General features: G+C 49.4%; 2 protein-coding genes across 3 annotated transcripts in view; one reads left to right on the forward strand and one right to left on the reverse strand.

Annotated features, from left to right (window-relative positions):
* Positions 1-370, reverse strand: part of IRAK4 (interleukin 1 receptor associated kinase 4) — a 149,925-nt gene extending 149,555 nt beyond the window's left edge. The window contains exon 1 of the mRNA XM_069628018.1: positions 258-370. The gene's annotated coding sequence lies outside the window, so the exon portion shown is untranslated. The remainder of the gene's footprint in view (positions 1-257) is intronic.
* Positions 371-413: 43 nt separating this feature from the next.
* Positions 414-18,570, forward strand: part of PUS7L (pseudouridine synthase 7 like) — a 71,024-nt gene continuing 52,867 nt past the window's right edge. The window contains exons 1-2 of one of the 2 annotated variants that reach the window (XM_069628016.1): positions 414-703; positions 17,333-18,252. In XM_069628016.1, coding sequence (XP_069484117.1) covers positions 17,349-18,252 — 904 coding nt within the window. In that variant the 5' untranslated portion in view covers positions 414-703; positions 17,333-17,348. The remainder of the gene's footprint in view (positions 704-17,332; positions 18,253-18,570) is intronic. The other variant, XM_069628017.1, reaches the window with a different exon arrangement.

Raw genomic sequence — 18,570 nt, forward strand, 5'->3', positions numbered from 1 at the left:
GGCAGCATATTACAACACGTATTGTATTGCGTTATTTGTATAGCGCCTTTCACCATTGGTATGGTCGCAAGGCGCTGTGCAAGTGTCAATCATTACAGTAACCAGGGGTCTGGCTTGTGTGGTGGTCGAGCACTTTGCTTCCTGCTAACTTCCTCTCTCGCCCAGCTCCCTTGTACAGCTCAGTGGGGAGAGGCTGCGATAGATAAATGCACCGAGACATGTCTGGGGAACTGGGAGGTAGACATTGCTGGACTTACCTTAACTGAGAGGCACAGGCGCTGCGCTCGCATACCTCTTGCCTTCCCATCAGCTGAGAGAGTGGACTAGTTCCTATTAGAGGAACGGACCTAGCAACGCGGCCTCCCATCAGCTGAGACAGTGGACTACTTCCTATTAGAGGAACGGACCTAGCAACGCCGCCTCCCATCAGCTGAGACAGTGGACTACTTCCTATTAGAAGAACGGATCTACAACGCGGCCTCGTTACGCGGTTCACACAATACGCCCCATACAAGTGCGTGTTACACCATTTCGTGATGTCACTCTGCATGCGCCCAAGCCCTGCCACCTAGCCGTCGTTGAAAGAGCGGGAAATCGGGACGCAGAGGGGGCTGAGCGTCGTGAGTCAGAGCTGATGAATTGCTCACTGGCTTCTGTCGGAGGGTAACAGAGAAAGGCAGCCAGTTTTCTGCGATCTTTCCAGGTAGATTTACGTGTAGCCACATTACCTCCACGTCCACTCTTCCTCGTCCCAGTACTTACTTCATGAGGCCCCTGCCTCCGACACAGGACCTTCTTCTATTTCTTTAAATTCCTATAACTCCTCCCCCACATCCACGTCACTCAGTTTAATTTTTCCTGCCTCTGGCAGGTTGGACTTTTTCTTCCCGGTGCGGGGCACTGGGGAGCACCGATTGCTGGCCCCCTGGGGGGGCTGTGTGGTGGGGCCCTCGGCTCCCTCAGGTGCGGCGCTGCTCCTGGGCCACCTGCGGGGCTTGGGGTCACAGTTGAGCGGGATTGCCTCGCTCGGTTCTTTGCTGGGCTCCGGACCGCAGCGTGAGCATTGTGTCCCGGGTCCTGCATGGCCCGGGGGAAGGTAAGGAGAGGGGAGGACTGGGCTTGATATTTTTCCCCTCTCCTGCTGGTATGGCCATCTTGACTCCTTCAACATGCCGTTTCCTCGTGCTTAGTATACAAATCTTTATTGGAAATAATGGCAAGCACTTGGCAGTATGGCCTAGCCTTCCCTTTTTGTTGTGAGGCCTCTCTGCTTCTTGTCGTGGGGTGACAGTGGCAGAGAGTCTTTGAAAGTGCTGGGGCTCTGTTCTGTCACAGGCATGTCACATACTACCCGCTCCTCAGACACACGCAGCCCAGGATGCACCGGATGTTGGCTGCATTCTTTGCGTGCAGCCTGTGAAAACGGCGCATATTTGGACGCGTCTGCAAGCGGCCTGAAGGGTACCGGCCTGGCATAGTCTACACTTTGGGTTCGAGTCTCTGCGGTGCTGACTCGGCATTTCATCCTTCCTAGACCGACGCATTGGAACAATTTAGAGCTTGGGGCTACCAGCTACTGGATACAGGGCTCAAGCCACCTCTCAGTAATGTGGCGAGTTAGTGGTGTGTTTGCGTCTGTGCTAGCTATGGACGCAGACTCCTTGTCCTCTTCCTCTGAACTGCACGAGGGAAGGTCAAAGGAGATGATTTTCTTTTCCCTTGTCCGGCATGGAATTATAGAAAATGCATCATGAAAGTAATGGCCATTCAGAGGGTTCCCAGTGTCTCTTCTTTTAGGGCCTAGGTCCTCCGGTGCTGACGTGTTGCTTTCACGCCTCCTCTCAGACTTGTGGGAAGTGATATGGCACATGTCTGTGCTTAGAGGGGTTCTCAGAGCCCCTGGTGCCTGTGAAGGGGGATGTCACTTCAGTGGGTTTTTCCAGTGTAGGAATACCCCAGGTGGGGGGTTGCCTTTGATGTCTGCTATCCGGGATGGATTGCTTTGCCCTGCTTTGTGACAGTATTCTGCTCTTTTGACGCCAGCCTGGTGGCTCCTCTGTCGGCTGGGGGGGCCCTGGTCTGCTGGACTTCTGGGCTGTCCTGTATCTTCCTTTTGATAAGTCGGATCTTTTTGTGGGCTGACAAGCATGCTGTTATATTGTGGCGCAGGCATGCTTCAACGTCCTGTGATTTTCCTCTGGTGCAAGTGCAGTGACTGGCGGTTTTCCCTGGCTCCTCGTCTCTATCTTCTCTGAGGTGTATGGGACCGGTGGGGTTCGGCTTCCTGGGTAATGGGCTCCTTCCGGAGGGGGGTATCGGTTGCAGTTCCTGTCTCCTCCTGTCCAGGTTTGCATGGTTAGGACTTTGGTACCCAGCTCACGGTCCAAGTAGTTGGCCATGGGATCCGTTCTCTAGGAAGGATTGTTGTGGGTTACCGTCTTGCCCGTTCCTCTCCCTGTTCAGGGTCAAGTTTTCTACTTGCGGGTGTTCCTGGTCCCTATGCCTTCTAGGATGTGTCAACTGCTTATGGGTCTCAAGACCCTGCACTGCTTGTCCGGACGTCTGGGGAGAGTGTACTCTGGATGTTGTGCAGGGGGGGCGCTTGCTGGCTGGTCTGGGCTGGGTTCTCAGAAGGCAGTGTGTCTCGGCTCGCCTGTTGCTGAAATTACGGGGCACGTGGCGTCTTGCGTTTTTTCGGTTCCTTGAGCCCGTCTTCGATTATGTCCCCTGGTGTCTCATACTCTCTCCCACTGGTTTCCGACATCTCGGCTTTCGTAGTTGTGTTTTCAGTTTCCCCAGCGCTGCGAGTCTCCCCGCTGTGGTGGCGGGGGGTTTCAGGTCTACAGGCTGAGGTGTGCATGGTCCATCCTCTTGTGGCCTCTCTTACTACCGACGCCAGCAGAAAGGGTCTACATTGGGGCTCCTCTCAGCTCAAGGGTTGTGAGATCTGGGGAGAGCCGGCGATCATCCAATTGGCAAGAGTTGTGCCATTGTCCAAGCTCTGGTGTACTACAAGGAGTTGCTGGACGGTCGGCGGTTTTGATCCGATCGGACAATACGACGGCCTTGGCATATGTCAACTGCAAAAGGGGTTCCGGCTGTTCCTTGAATGCTCTGGCAGCGCTAATAGGCACCTGGGAGAAATCTCATCTGGTGTCTCTGGTGGCCTCACGTATCACAAGGGTGGGCAATGTTCAAGCGGATCTTCTCAGATGCCGGTTTTCACTCCTCGGCGGAACTGGTCCTGTTGGCCCAGGTCTTTGCAGTGACCTGTATCAGATTAGGGTCCCCGGTTCTAGACCTGTTTGCATCCCTGGCCTCAGCAGAAGTTCGCCTCTTCTGCTCTCGGTTTCAGGCCGGGGGGATTGGGGAATGGATGCCCTCTCTGTACAGTGGCCTTGGGGTCTTCCTTTATGCCTTTCCGCCTATTCCCCTTCTGCCCCGGGTAGTTTGGCGCATCAGAGTGTCCAGGGTGACTGTGTTGTTGTTAGCTCAGTTCTGGTCCCGCCGGAGTTGGCTCCCCTCTCTGTTGGAGCTTCGGTCCTAGGAACCTTGGCTGATTCCAAGGTGGCCGTGTCCCCTTCAAGGGGATCTGCGGTTGGGATTCCACTGGATGCAATGGGCAGTGTGGCTATTGCTCAGTCTAGGTTGACATCTCAGGGGTTCTCAGATCCTGTAGTTGGGTACATAATGGATGCTCTTAGACCCTCCACTCTGAAGGTGTTCTGATAAAGGGCTTCCCCCTTGGGATCTCCCTCTTGTATTACGGTTCCTTCAAGGGCCTCCTTTTGAGCCCTTTTCCGAGATTGATATCAAACATCTTACACTGAAATCTGCTTTTCTTATTGCCTTCGCTTCTGCCCGTAGGCTTGGGGAGATTGTGGCTCTCTTATGTCACCCTCCTTTCCTGAGGGTGCTCCCAGACTCGGTGCTGCTGAGGTGTGGTCCGAAGTTCCTCCCTTAAGTTGTATCTCGGTTTTCATACCTCTCAGGATCTGGTTCTCCCTGACTTCTTTTATGATCCGAGAATGCATGAGGAGGTGGCTTGGCTTAACATTATGTCCGGCGGGACATGTTGGAGTATTTGGCTAGGTTTGCTTTTTCCCACCAATCTGATAGTCTTCTGATTGCTTGTGGTGCGGCTGGGGCTGGGCAAAACGCATCTGTGGTTTCCATTTTCCGATGGTTCCGGGTTGTGATCCCAGTGCCTATATGGCTTTTGGCCTGCCTGCGCACGATCAGGGGCGGTCCGCCAGGGGTTTGGCGGCTTCCTGGGCCGATGCAAGGAGGGTTTTTCTCTGCAAGAGATTTGTATGGCTGCCGCCTTGGCTGGTCTAGGGATTTCCATCAACCGCTATGGGTTGAGTTTCTCCCACTCGGGGGGGTTGGTTCCTTCGTGGTTGGAGTTTTATCTGTGGGGATGTGAATTAAGAGTTATTGTGGGTGTGTTTGCTGCACTGTTTTTAGCTCTGTTTCTCATTGGGACCTTTTCCCCGTTGCTGCTTTGGTATACCTCATGAAGTAAGTACTGGGACGAGGAAGAGTGGACGTGGAGGTAATGCTCTGATTACTTACCGGTAATCTTCATTACTCCTAGTCCTACTCTTCCTCGTCACAGTACTGACGACCCTCCTCACCCTCCCTGCGGGGAAGGTCCCATGCTCTGGCTTGGTAATATGAAACTGAGTGACATGGATGTGGGGGAGGAGTTATAGGAATTTAAAGAAATAGAAGAAGGTCCTGTGTCGGAGGCAGGGGCCTCATGAAGTAAGTACTGTGACGAATAAGAGTAGGACTAGGAGTAATGAAGATTACCGGTAAGTAATCAGAGCATTGCAGTTTGTGGTAGGGCGGCCATCTTTTTCATAGCCTTTTGCGGGACACATGACCACAAGGCGGTGATGACGTCACAGCGTTATTCACGTTTGTAATTTAAATTTGTTAATGGCTCTTAACAGCTGGCTTAATTGCAATGCAAATGGTTTGTCCTTGAGAGTTGATGGTCACTTCTTGTAACTGCAAACATGACCATCACAACCCCAGGAACAAAGCATTAGCATTGGAGTGAAGACATGTGTCAGAGCATTAGCAGCTCCACATGCAGGCTCAAAAGGAGATGGTCGCAGAGCCACCCGGAGAAAAAGCAGCAGGTGGCAGCGCCGTGGTGTGTAGACGGCCACTTCAATTTGCAGAGTGGCTGTGCTGGAAGCAGGTGGTCCTGACTTGCTGTCTCCAGAGATTCACACACCAGGGAACAAAGCAAGTCGGGACAACCTGCGTCCCGCACAGCCACTCTCCAACTGCGGTACTGAGTCCCCAATTACGGATCAATCCCGCTAAATACGGGACAGTTGGCCACCCTAGTTTGTGGGTTGTGGTCCAGGGTGCTCGACTGGGCTAAGAGCACGTGGTGGCTTGAATGGAGTTTATAAATGAAGATCTGGACACAAGGCAGATCTAAATTTGGTTTTCTAGGAGGCATGTCACATCCAACACCACCAACTCTTTTTTACGTCTGTTACTATTATGCTCTATTGTTGTTGATTTGTACCTACCCAGTCTACAGGCGCCCGTTGCCATTATTCATGAACATGTAGACTCTCCCCACCCCTTTTTTGTCCCCATTATTCCTTTTTCTTAAATGTTTTCCCAGTTCTAGTTGGTGCAAATATTTGGGTTTCAAGAGCTAAAATATGTTGTTTTGCAGACAGTACTTTAAAAGTACACAGATCACACAATGAACCAATCTTGACAGTAATGAATTGGTTATAAAAAAAGATGTTGAACAAAAAGAGTACGATTTTAACTTTATTTGCCACATCCTGAATGGCAGACTACAAGAACTAGCAATTAATATAAACCCTAAAATGCACCTTGGTTTGCAGCTGTACTTTCGGGAGGGGAACATTTCATATTGATATTATGCAGAGTAATTTACCTTATTTCAGTTTGATTTTGCGACATTAGTAATTTGGCCTGGCAGCAGCACCCCCCCTCTGGCCCCCATGCTATTGTCAATCCTCAAGGCTGTAGTCCCTTCAAAATCCATGAAGTGAACTGTTAAGTTGGGTCCCTGCCCAATAATTACCGACTCCTTTGCAGGAACACACATCTTCTTTACTCTGCTCCTGGTACATCAGGTGAAGTATATCAAGTCAGGTAAGTCATAAGGACAGGAACATCCACCAGCATCCTCTCTCAGTGATCACATCCTCTCAACTGACATTCATGTAACCCACTCATAACACAACATTTTCTCACTCTGCTTTCCACGTCAGTCACTCACAGCATTCCATCCATACCAAGCAGGGTGCAGGTAAAGCTAGTCATTACATGAACCGTAGTCTGCCAGCCATGCGCATACTGACGTGATCAGTCACACTTTCAAGTCACAACTCTCACTCCCCACGCCCTGCTACTCTTCAATCTATGCTCCAAACTCACAACTTATGCTCCCCAATTCCTCCCGCAGTCTACAGTCCTTCATTTTTTCTCACTCCTTCTACAACTTGCATCCTTTTTCCCATTCTATCGCACACATCCCCCATCCTTTCTCCCAATCTGCAGCTTGTTTCTACTTTCCGTCTGACCGCTCCTCCTCTAGCTGGTGCTCCCTCTGCTTTCTGGACCTCACGTTCCTCTCCGATTTCTGGCCCACCATTTCCTCTGTACTCTCTTGCCCCCTGCATCCCCCTCTGGCCGACTGCTTTTTTGCCCCCCCCCCCCAAATCCCGGCACTGTCTCCTTTCCCCGCATAGTGTGACATAACAAAAAAATGTATGTTTTGGCCCAAATCCTCAAAATGTGTCATCTAAAAATAGAGCTCCTATTTTAGTTTACCTACTTTTGGAAAATCATTTTCAAAGATGACCTGTCCATTTCCACAGGGCTGACCTGTAGTGCAAATGATGCGCTGGCCAGCCTCTTTGAATACATTAGTGTCGGGAGCACTCTCCAGTTCTAAAGGCTCCTCGTACATTTTATTTATTGGATATTTGTAATGCACCTATACAACAAATGGTGTTTCAAGGTGCCCCAAGACAAAAGGGGGTGGGCGGCAAGGGAGAAAGATAACAATAACGGTCCTACCAGGCCATATCTCATTCAGATCACGCAAGTGCAGTAACAACAAAAGGGAGAAGAGGGGTGGAGGAAGTGCCAGTCTGCGTGAACGCAAAGTGCTAAGGTGGCAAGTAGAGCTGGGGGAGCCACGGATTTCATGGGTAGTGCCAAGCCTGGGGGTCAGGCCTGGCTCTAGGAGCCCACCACGGGCCGAGCCCATGAAATCCCTGGCTCTCCCACAAGAAAGAAATAAAATGACTGCACTCATATCGAACGACCATCAGGGCAGCATTTTGTTTCTTCATGTATGGGCATTTCTTTCCATTTTGCAGCGCAGGCAAAATGGAAAGAATTGATCAAAAGTGGGGGAAAAACTGGCATTTCTTTACTTTTTGACCCACCCGGTGCATGCAAAATGGAATGAAATTGTCAAATATGAAAAGAAAGAAATTGCCATTTCTTTCCTTTCTGACCGAATGGCAGAGGCTAAATGGAAAGAAATGCAGATTGTTTTTTCCCTGTGCACTGGGAAGCCATGGTGGGGCTCGTAGCAGGCCTGTGGCATTCGGCGGTACCGGCCCGAAAAGGATGGTCTGGCTGGAGCCCAGGCCGGCCGGGGCCTCGCACACCTCTAGCGGTAAGGTAAGTGCAGGGTAAAGAGGAGAGAGTGCAAAGCAGGAGGACCTTGGGGGGGGGGGTAGGGGAACAGGTGCTAAGGGGAGGCCAGGAGGGCAAGTGTCAGGGAATTGCATGGGCTGCAGTTGATTAGCATTCACATGCTAAGTGCGAGGACGGGAGTGTAATGGTGTGGGGGGCCTGGTGCCCAGCAGCACTCAGTGGGAACCAGGCAGCCAGTCACTGGGGTATTGGCAGGAGAGGGAAGGATGAAGAGAAATGGAGGATCTTGAGGAGCTTCCGGAATTTAAGGAGATCTGGTTCAAGCCTGAGAGGGGCAGGGAGACCATTGCAGAGGGAGGCTCCTACGGAGGAGAGGGATATCTACCACCCACACTCTTCTTAGCGAAGCGTCTGGTCTGCAGAGAGTTGGAGCTAGAAGACCAAAGGTCTCTAGCAGAGAGGTATTTAAGGAGGGAGAGTTGGGATGTAGCGGGGTCCCATGCCCCAGAAAGCCTTGTTGGTGAAGCAGAGGGTCTTGAATTTGATCCCACCAGGAGCCAGTAGTGATTTTAGGGGTGGAGACTTCTGGCCCCTGGGCTTGAGGGCAAGTATAAGTCTTGCAGTGCTATTCTGGATTAGCTGAAGGGGCCGAAATGAGGATAGAGTTAGACTGAGGAAGAGGCTGTTGCAGTAGTCCAGCCCAGAGAGGACCAGAGCTCTGGAGACATCGAGTTTTTGGGGAAGGTGAGGAAAGGGAGAATGCCTCTGACGAGGTGCAGCTGATAGTGGGCCTTCTGGGCAAGGTCTGCAATGTGAGGAGAGAATGACAGAGTGGAGTCAAAGATGACACAAAGGGTTTTTGCCTCATATGAGGGTGGGGTGGAGGCAAAACAGACGTCAGACAGAGGGTAATAAGGGAGGAGGGTTTCCAATAAGAAGAATCTCCGTCTTAATAGCATTAAGGCAGAGATCATTGGCAGCACACTATGCCTGAATAACAGTCAAAGATGGGGATGAGAGAGGAGGCAGTAGAGGGAAGCTCGAAGGAGAGCTGCATGTCATCTGTATAACACTGGAAGTGAGGAGAGAAGGAGGTGATCAGAGGGGCGAGCTAGATGTTGAAAATCCCCGGGGAGAGTATAGAACCTTGAGGGACGCCGCAGGTGGCGTGTGAGATAGGGGAGAGAAAAGGGCCCACTTAAACCTGGGAAGGATGGTCTGAGATGAATGTCAGCCAGTCAAGTGCCAGGCTTGTGATGCCAAGGGTGTCACAGAGGCAATTAGTCAGGGTGACATGATTGACCGTGTCGAAGGTTGAGTAAAGATCCAGAAGGATAAGAACAGATGGATAGTTGGAGTTGAGATTTGAAAGAAAGTCTTCACGGGTGTTGATTATAGCAGTTTCCATGCCTCTGGCTGCTCTGAAGTCAGACTGGTGGTCATGGAGACAACCAACACATTCAATGTGTTGGATCAGTTGCGAAATGGCCAGCTTTTCCAGTACTTTGCCCAGGAAGGGGGTAATGGCGAGAGGGCGGTAGTTAGCAGGGCAGGAGGGGTCGGCAGATGGCTTTTTGAGAGGATGCAGAAGGGAGTGCTTGAGGGGTAGCGGCAGCCCTACTGATAAGGGTTGTATCAGCCACTGTTACTCACTAAAAATAGGCAAATACTCCCAAAAGTTAAAGTAGGAAACAGACATGTGGAACTTTGTGCCCCTGCTTTCACACACACAGCTCAATGGGTTTGTTCAGACAGTAGTGTACGTAGTACCACAGTAAGAAACTGGTATAATTGCTGCCTATTCAGTTCAAGTTAACCTGTATCTTTTAATGTCTATGAATAATAAGATGCACAGAAATCATGATTAAAACAATATTTCCGTCTTCCAGTTAAAAACATTTTCATTCACGTATAAAACACTCCAATTTGGAATTGGACTTGCATTTTTACTCTCTAAAAATAATTTTACTCTCAACTTTAAAATATTGCGAGTAAAATTCTCTCACTTCCAAATCTTATCTGGAGCACTGGGTAACTGGGAGGAGCCAATGGCAAATGAGCGATTACGGAAATCGGCCAAGAGAGTCAATGTTATACTTGTTGGTTCTGGAGGAGCAGGAGAGCACCTGTTTGGAGGAGACTTTCATAGAGATGACTTGTCGAGAGATCACATCTGGTGCTATGGGCAAGAAAGAGTATAGTTGGAGGGAAGGCTAGAGAGGGCAAAGGGGGACCTGTGAGCAGGGAAGGGAGGGGTGGAGAGTGAGTTAATGTTAAAGGATATATATACAGCACACTATCACCACCGGTGTGGTCCCCTGGCGCTTTGGCAGAACTTAAAATAAAGGGGGTTAGTTGGGGAACGTTAGTAGGACAAAGTTTGGAGAAAGAGCAAGGGAGCTGTGATGTGCTGTTGGCAGCTTTAGTTTAACACCGTTCGCTGAGCTTTTTGGTGTGGTAGCCGTTCGGTATCCATTGTGTGCTGTTGTGTAGGGCTATGTGTGGTTTGTTTGTTGTTGTAGTGTAGTGCGGTGCATGCAGTTTGCTGCGGTTTTAGAGGTATGGTTGTGTTTAGTTAGAGTTTGAGAGATGTATGCAGAGGGGTGACGTTTTAGTAGGGTTGGTTATTAGCATTATTATCTGAAGAGACGCACACTCATTTTGTGCGTCTTCTCTCGGTGTGACTCTAGGTAATATTCACAATCCTCTCTGGATGCAATGCAGGCTAATATTCACAGTTCTTTCCTAAAGTGGCACAGGCTCACAGTCCTCTCTAGATGTGACTTAAGGCAATATTCACAATCCCCTCTGGATGCGACGCCGGCCAACATTCACTGCTCTACCCTAACGCGGCACAGGCCAATATTCACAAACCTCTCTGGATGCGACTCAGCCCAATATTCGCAGTTCTATCCTAGTGTGGCACCGGCTAATATTCACAGTTCCACCTTAGTGTGGCACCGGCTAACAATCACAGTCCTCTCTAGGTGTGGCTTAAGGTAACACTCACAAATATCTCTCTGTCCGATGCAGGCTAATATTTGCAGTTCTATCTTAGTGTGGGACAGGTTAATATTCAAAGTCCTCTCTAGGTGTGGCTCAAGGTAATATTCACAATCGTCTCTGGATGCGAGGCAGGCCAATATTCACAGTTCTAGCTGAGTGTGGCATAGGCTAATATTCACAGTTCTATCTTAGTGCAGTACAGGCTAATATTCACAGCTCTATCCTAGTGTGGCACAGGCTAAAAGTGAGGACAGAAATTCCTGAGTTTTGGTTAAGAAGTGGGAGGCCAGTGAAGTACAGAGAGACAGGGAAGGCAGGGTAGAAGTGGAGACTGCAGTAGCATTGGCAAGTTCCTTGCAGATTTTAAACAATTCACCCATGTTGTTAGTGGCCCCAGAGATGCAGGCTTGGATATGGGCCCTCTTCTTTGAGCAGAAGAAGAGTCTGTATTGCCTTTGGAGAAGGCAGCAGGCCAGTCTGTCAGAGGATGTGCCTGATGCCTGCCACTTCCTCTCAGCAACTCTGCACTTGCGTTTCAGAGAGGCTAGCTAGGTCCAAGTCATACCAGGTGTTACGCTTGGAGGCAGGCATTATGTGGATCCTCCTGTTAGGGGGCAAGGATGTCCATGGTGTTGTCGAAAGAGAGATGAAGATTAGCATGGGTAGAGTCAGTGTGGGAGTCTGTGGTAGGAGCGGGGGGTGGGGGGTTGGGGGGGTGAAAGTGGCTGCAAAAGCAGCAACTGACACTTGGCTTCTTCGGTCGGATGACGGAGCACAAGACTGGCATTGCAGGCAGTGGCTTAGCAGAGGGATTTAAGAGATCCAGGTGAGAGGACAGGAGAGCATTGTCCAACCAGGAGAGAGTTAGAGGTGTAGTGAGAGGGTTGGAGATGGGGATGTCTGCTGAGATGAGAGCATCCAAGGTATGTCCGGCTGAGTACGTTGGACCAGAGAGATGAATGGAGAGGGAAAGACAGTCGCTGGGGCTGCAGAAGAGTCCATTGGTCGAATCAGGAGAGTTAAGGTGAATACTGAATTCTCAAAGAAGTTTGGAGGTGGAGGCAAGAAGAGAAAAGGAAAGGTCAGACCACTCGGAGAGGAAGAGGGAGACCGCACCAGGGGTCCCGTCGATGGTGGCGAGAGGGCTGGAGAGACACCAAGTCTGCAGACGAGGCATTCGAAGGAAGAATAAGTCTAGTGGGAATGATCGTAGCAGGGACCCATTCAGGGAAGATCAAGGCAACTCCTCCCCCATAACGCTTAGGCCTGGGCTTGGAGAGGATCTTGTAGACCACAGGGAGGAGTGTGTCAAAAGCAGGGACAGAGCAGACCGTAAACCACATCTCAGAGCGAGAACGTCAAGGTCAACGTCTTCAAGAAGGAGACAGATATAACAGCAGAGTGAGAGTTGAGGGTAGCTAGGTGAAGCTGGTTGCCACCTTTTTGAAGGTCTTCCATGGAGGGGTACAGGGATGTGATGTGCCCATCATTGATGAGGAAGGGATTAGGGGTGTGTCAGGCAGGGGAATGGAGGACATTGATGAGGGACTAAAGACGCCTATCAAGAAGGAGGAGGTTGGGCTGAGAGCCCTGGGCCATGACAGTGCATTCTGATAGATATTAATGATGCACCTAGAAGATAAGACGCATGCCAAGAGTACTTCCCATCTGGTACCACCATTAATGGGCAATGAAGAGAAAGGGGAGAGAACAGAGACCATGTGGGGAGTCCATAGGTCCGGAGAGGGAGCGACAAAGAGGATGCCAATGACAGTTTGCCTGGTAGAAGCATTGAAGTAGGTGTCAGTGATGCGCAGGCCTGGTTTAGAGACCAGGAGATCTTTCTTGAATGTTTCCCTTTGAGGCTTCGAAAGAGGGGTAGCATAGGTGATAGAATAATAGTAAGAGTAGATAGGGGAAATGGAGAGCACCATGGAGGGAAAGGGCAGGAAGATGGGAGGAGAGAGAGATCAGAGACTGCACAAAGCACAATGAACTCACAAGGCGGCCTAGCAGCAAGACAGACGCAGACCAATCACATGCACAGGGTCAAGCAGGTCGTAGAAGGGGATTTCTCAGCTCCTGCAACAGAGAATGAAGGCAATATCAGGCGACCTAGCAGCAAGAAAGGCGACGGCGCACAGGTCAATGAGTGGAAGCAGCAGAGGAAGGTGGCCATCTCAGGTGGTATGGACCCATCGCCGGAGAACAAGGATAATGCCTTAAATCACCAGTCATAAGGCGGCACCAGCAGCCAAGCAGACTTAATGGGCCATCCAGCACAATCCCAACAACTAAGTGCAACAGTAGGCCATGAGGACAGACACCCATATTCTGGCGATCCAGAACTTTGCTAATAGGTGGAGTTGTACAATACTCATAGGTTGCTGAAGTGTCACAAGAAAGGCATGGACTGGCAACCACCAGCAGAACACCAGCCAGAAACATCAGGGGAACGAGAGAAAACACAGTCTCCTCTCTCCCAGAGGTGAGTGCAGTGAGGATCAATCACCGGACAGACGCTGCCACTGCAGGGAGTCTGCTAACACTAGGACTGGGGGCAAATCTTCTGCCATGCTTGGCATACTTCCGATCTGGTGTAGTCCTGAGCCTCTTGCATTGGTGGGATTACCTCAGTGGCTGTGACCCTCCTACCCCTCACTGCTTGCGATTACTGGAGTGATGCCGGGGTGATTATGGTGGGGAGGCAGTTTGATACTCACTGTGCAGTCCATTTGACCTTGTTGGCCCCCAGCCCCTCCAAATGTTGTTGTGCGTCTGCCCCGAAGTGCAGCTGGATTCCTAGGTAAGTTGCCAGGGCTCACAGTCTCCTCCGCTCCCATGAACAGTGCTGGGGTGTGGGTCAGGTGTTATATTGCCAGAGGGTGGGTTGGGCTGTATGTACTCTCCTCTCCTGGATGGGGGTTTCGGGCTCTATCAGGCTGGCGCTTCCCCTGCCTCTGGACTACCTCAAGGGTTCCAGGTGAAGCACACAGGGTCCAAAAGCAATTCAGTCCCTCACACGGCTATCTCTGATGCTGGCAGGGGTGTATAATCCTCCGAGGTTGGTCCGCCGGCTGATACTGTAGTCCACCAGTGCCTGCAAACTGCCACTGGGTTTATCTACCAGCGGCTCCTCCCACCTCGCCGATCCGTGAAGGGGGGGACAAAGGGCTCTTCCTCGTTGCGCCACGCTTGGGCGTCCTCCAAGCACCAGCAGCTGTGGGCCCGGGGGTGCGCAGGCAGTACCGTTCCTCGTTGACAGAGCTCCCCCCCACAGCGAGTGATTGGGGGTCCTTAACTCCACTAATTGCAACAGTCGGGGCACGAGGGTCTGCTCCGGGTCTACCGCCTTCAATGTGATGGGCCCTTAAACAGCATGTCACTGTAATATGTGATTAGAAAAGTATATTTCTATCCCGTTCAAAGAACAAAAATGCAAGTGAGACTGCAGAGATTCATGCAATGCTCATCTCTTTGCACCCTTTCAAAGCAGGCAGATGGGGTTGCCTTAGGTTTCTGCACATTTAAAAGTGCATCCTATTTATGTATGTAGGTTATGCTTTCAAATACTCAGAAACACCCACTGATTTACGCAAAGAGGAGAAAAAAGCAATCTGCGCGCATATCAGATGTAGCCATTCAGCTGTCTTTTGTGGATTGGGCGACTGCTCTCATTTTGACGCAAGTGATGAGATATGCTTGCGCCCAAAAAAGTTGAGAACCTGGCCCCTTGTCTTTTTTGGTAAAAACTGCTGTTTTTGCAGGTGTCTTTGCAAAAACGGTCATTTCTGTGCTTTTCTAAGAGATCCAAACAAACTGGACGGTCTGTTTAGTGCTCCTACCAGCAACAAGAGTCAGGCACCCATGCTCTTATCTGATCCCCACACTCCTCACAGGAGATATCTGTACCATTCCACATGCAGTTTAGATTTTGTGCTTTCATTTCACTACAGCATAAAACTGAGGTAAAACATTAATCTCCAGTTTTATTTTCAAATGGTCTATCTAGTGAGTGAAGATAAGCAAATAGCTGCACTGTGGCGATGGGCAGAGCCTCTGTTGGTCCACAGAGAACCTCATCCGGAGTACTAATTCTGCCTGAGTTTAGAATTGTACAACAGTTTTATATATATGACAAATATTACATCCCTGTAATAGTCTTTCTGGTGCTTGTATCTGCTTAGATTTACATAGACTGACATTTAGTGGTTGATGCAGGGTATTTCATGATTTGTTTTCAAAATACAAAAAGGGATGTCGACAGGGTGTGTTTGTAATATTATCACTAGTGTGACGTGCACTATACCTATGGTCTTTCACACGTCGAGGTGTTCGGATTTTTTTGTTTCTGACATGAGGGAGCATGAAGTCTATGTGAGAGTACAGGAAGATGAAGAAAGGTGCAAGTTGTCTATGTACCTTCAACTCCAAGAGTGGAGGAAGGATGGGCGCATGTGAATCTAAGCAGATACAAGCATCAGAAAGACAATACAGGTATGATAGATAGGTCTTCGGAGGCTTGTGGATCTGCTTAGAAGTGGGGGGATTGGCCCGTGGGAATCCACTGATCCCTATAGGTCTTTAAAGGCCACTTTGTGCAGCGTAGCTGCCCTGTTCTTCCTCTGACTCCTCTGTGCCAGTGTGACTGTCCAATAAAGCCTTGGCTTGCACTCCGAGCAGCGCCTTTTGGAGTGGTACCTGGGAAGTCAGTGGTTGTACAGGAAGGGCAAAACCTAAAATGTATATTTTCCATATCTGGAAAAAAAGGGCAGCTAGACAAACTATGTTAAAGGGGAATATGAATATTGACATTCATTAAAGGAAATGGAAGATGTCCATTCGCTCCCCCTGTTCCCCCACTCACCCTACTGTACAGGTCACAGCTTGATGTAGGATGAAGCCAGCGAGCAGTTGGAGGTTGAAGATGGTCGTTGAGCTACTTTGATTCTAGATGGTACTATTGCCGAGTACTACTTCATCCGTCAAGTGTCAAACAATGATAAAATAAGCAGGGAGCATTATAAATGTTTATTTAATAGTTATTCAGTAAAGGGTAGTGAGCCAGGTACTCTGCATAGAGTGACCTACCATAATGGTGGAAAAACAATCTGAGGGCCTTGACGCGGTCCGTGAAGGACCATGGGTACAGTGCACACCACACTAGGGTAAGTATTACAAACGCGCCCTGTCCAACCACTAGATGTCGACCAATGCAAATCATGCAATTCTAAGCAGATCCACAAGCCTCAGAAATGTATATGCATATATATATATAAGAACACATCCCCTGGGGCTGAGGTTACTGAACTGCGCTCATCTACACCCCTGGGTGTGGGTCCATTCCAACATGTAAGCAGCATCTAGGATTGGCTGCCGTATTTTGAAAAGTTCTTCACAGTGCGTGGAGTTTGTCCATGCCTCTTGACACGGGCAGCCCATCATTTTAGATTTTCCACTGGTCTGGTATTCACCACAATTAGACTCCTCCTCTGCCACCGCTACTTGAATGCCTTTAAGCTCACTCTGCTCTTAGAGGAGTTTCGGTGACAGTTCCCATGGAAGTATATGCCGACCGCCTGCTTTTTGACCATTATTGAATGCTTGTTGTTCAAAGGCAACTGGACTAAGCAATTGCAGGCTAACGCTCAGGTCCCACCGATTTAGGACAAATAATATTGTATAAATGCTTTTCTGTGCAGGTTCATTGCAAATTCTGCTTTCAGTCTTGAAAGGTGATCTGCCATTCTGGTGGACTTCAATGTACACCAGGGTCTTGGGCAGCCACGGTTTTTGACGCTATTTAACTTGTATAGGTGGTGACTGATAAGCGAAAGGGAAAGGATGTAGGTGAACAAATCCTCACTGGTTGTGTGGGCTCATTGAATAGATGGGCTGTACGGTTATCATGAGCAGTCTTCTATGTTTGAGGAGTCATCACCTGCCTCACCCTTACCCCAAAGACTGTACCCGTGCCTATTAGCTCAAATGTTGTTCCCTTTAATTCTAGCCTGAGCGTTCTGGCCTTGTTTGTGGGCCTTCCTTTTCTTGGGGTCCTTCTCTTTCCAGGGAACCAAATCCCCCTGTGCAGAGTTCCCTTGTTTTCTCCTTAGACTGGTGATGGGCTAGGGAGCCTGGGCACCCCCCCCCCCCTTGACCTTCTCTGTACTCTTCATCATGTAGCAGATGATGGCACCCCACCACTATGATCACCCAAGCCCAGTCGCCCAGCCTTAACGCTGTGACTCCATCTCACCTGCTCAGTGTCATTTTCAGCCTTCCTTTAGGCCTGGCTGGCATAGGATACAAAGAATGGAGCTGTGGAATTTCCATGGAAGTACTCCTCTGGGTGTATGCAGGAAGGCGGCCTCCTAGGCTGCCTAGTACATGCCCAGCCTTTCGCAGAGTTTCCTCATTTTTCTTAGCGTTACATGTTGCTCTCTGCGATATACTCTTCAATATAGCTTTCAAGTAAAGGCGAACTTCCACATTCGTCTGTCACTGCGTCCAATCCAAATAGATTTTTCTTTAAAAAAAGAACGTTTGCAGCTCATAAATGTTAATTTGACGTGCATTACTGCTGCATGAACGCCAAGCATTGTGGTTTGAAATTTGACAGGTATTTGCTTGTTCTGTTCTGTTCCAGGAGCGAAGGGACCAGAATGGAAGATTTGAGCAATCTCTGTGCTTTACAATCTCTTGCTTTCATCACGGATCATCTTGGCTTTTGTGGTGTCATAAAGAATTCCCCTCAAGATTTTGTGGTGACAGAAATCGACATGACGGGACAATCTGTAAGAGCGATTAAAAGTGACCCATCTCAAGAATCTGGTGAAGTAGCAGCCAATGGCATTAGCCCCTTACAGCAACACCCCAAAGACCAGGTATTACACAAACAAATCTGCCTGGAAGTGACTTCTCTAGCATGCTGCGGGTTTGAGGACGGAAGCGGCATGCCAGAAAATGATCCACTGGTGAACACGGACATCATAGATGGAGAAGAAGGCTGTTCACATTCAACAGTTCAAGCACTGAGCTCACTTCTAGATGCATCTGTGCAAGAAGAACTCACTAAATTTGCTGGTGCCGTAAAAGACGCGTGGCATCCCGATGCAAGGGCAACAATGGTACCTACTGAACTTTCCTTGGGTGCTTTCCTGGACAAAAAGCAGAGAGCTGACCTTCACGCAGCCGTCCGCCAGACTTATCCCTTTCTTGTGACGGCTACAAAGAGTAATGAAGTCATCGTCAAGCCAAACTTTGACTACCAAGAGCTCTGCCGGTTGGTATCTCAAGAGGAATCCGATTCATTTTTCAAATTTTTAGATGCAAAGCTTGAAAATTCCAAATACACATTTAAACCGGATGTTAGCAAAGAGCACCGCACGCAAGTCCATCACTTCCTGAGTAAGAAGTTTGGCAAACTTGTGGAAACTAAATCTTTTTCCGATTGCAACTCTAGTGGCCAGCAAAATGTTGCAATAACGGTGCGGTTCCGGGAGAGGATGGGCTCGTCTAGGAAGCGGCGTGCAGTAGATGGTCCCGACAAGCAAGACATTTACACAGGTACATTTTTCCAGGTGTTGTATCATTTTCATTGGTTCTGTCCCGCTTTTTTAGTAATTGCATGCAGGATGCAGCACCCATTAAGTGTTCTTGTGACTGTTGCCCCTACAAAGCCCCGTATCCATTTTCTTCCCCGTGTCTAAGTTTAAATTCCACAACCAGTGGTGCCGAGAAACACTTGTGTACAGGCGCTTTATAAATACCAAATCATATCATAACACCTTTCATCATTGATGTTTTGCTGTTTATTCGTGGTTTTAGGATCAGGCTCACCATTCTGTGGAATTCTCATCCTCACCTATCCCCTCTCCCACTCAA

This window comes from Ambystoma mexicanum, chromosome 12 (assembly GCF_040938575.1).
Source record: "Ambystoma mexicanum isolate Mex_15411 chromosome 12, UKY_AmexF1_1, whole genome shotgun sequence".
Lineage (NCBI taxonomy): Eukaryota > Metazoa > Chordata > Amphibia > Caudata > Ambystomatidae > Ambystoma > Ambystoma mexicanum.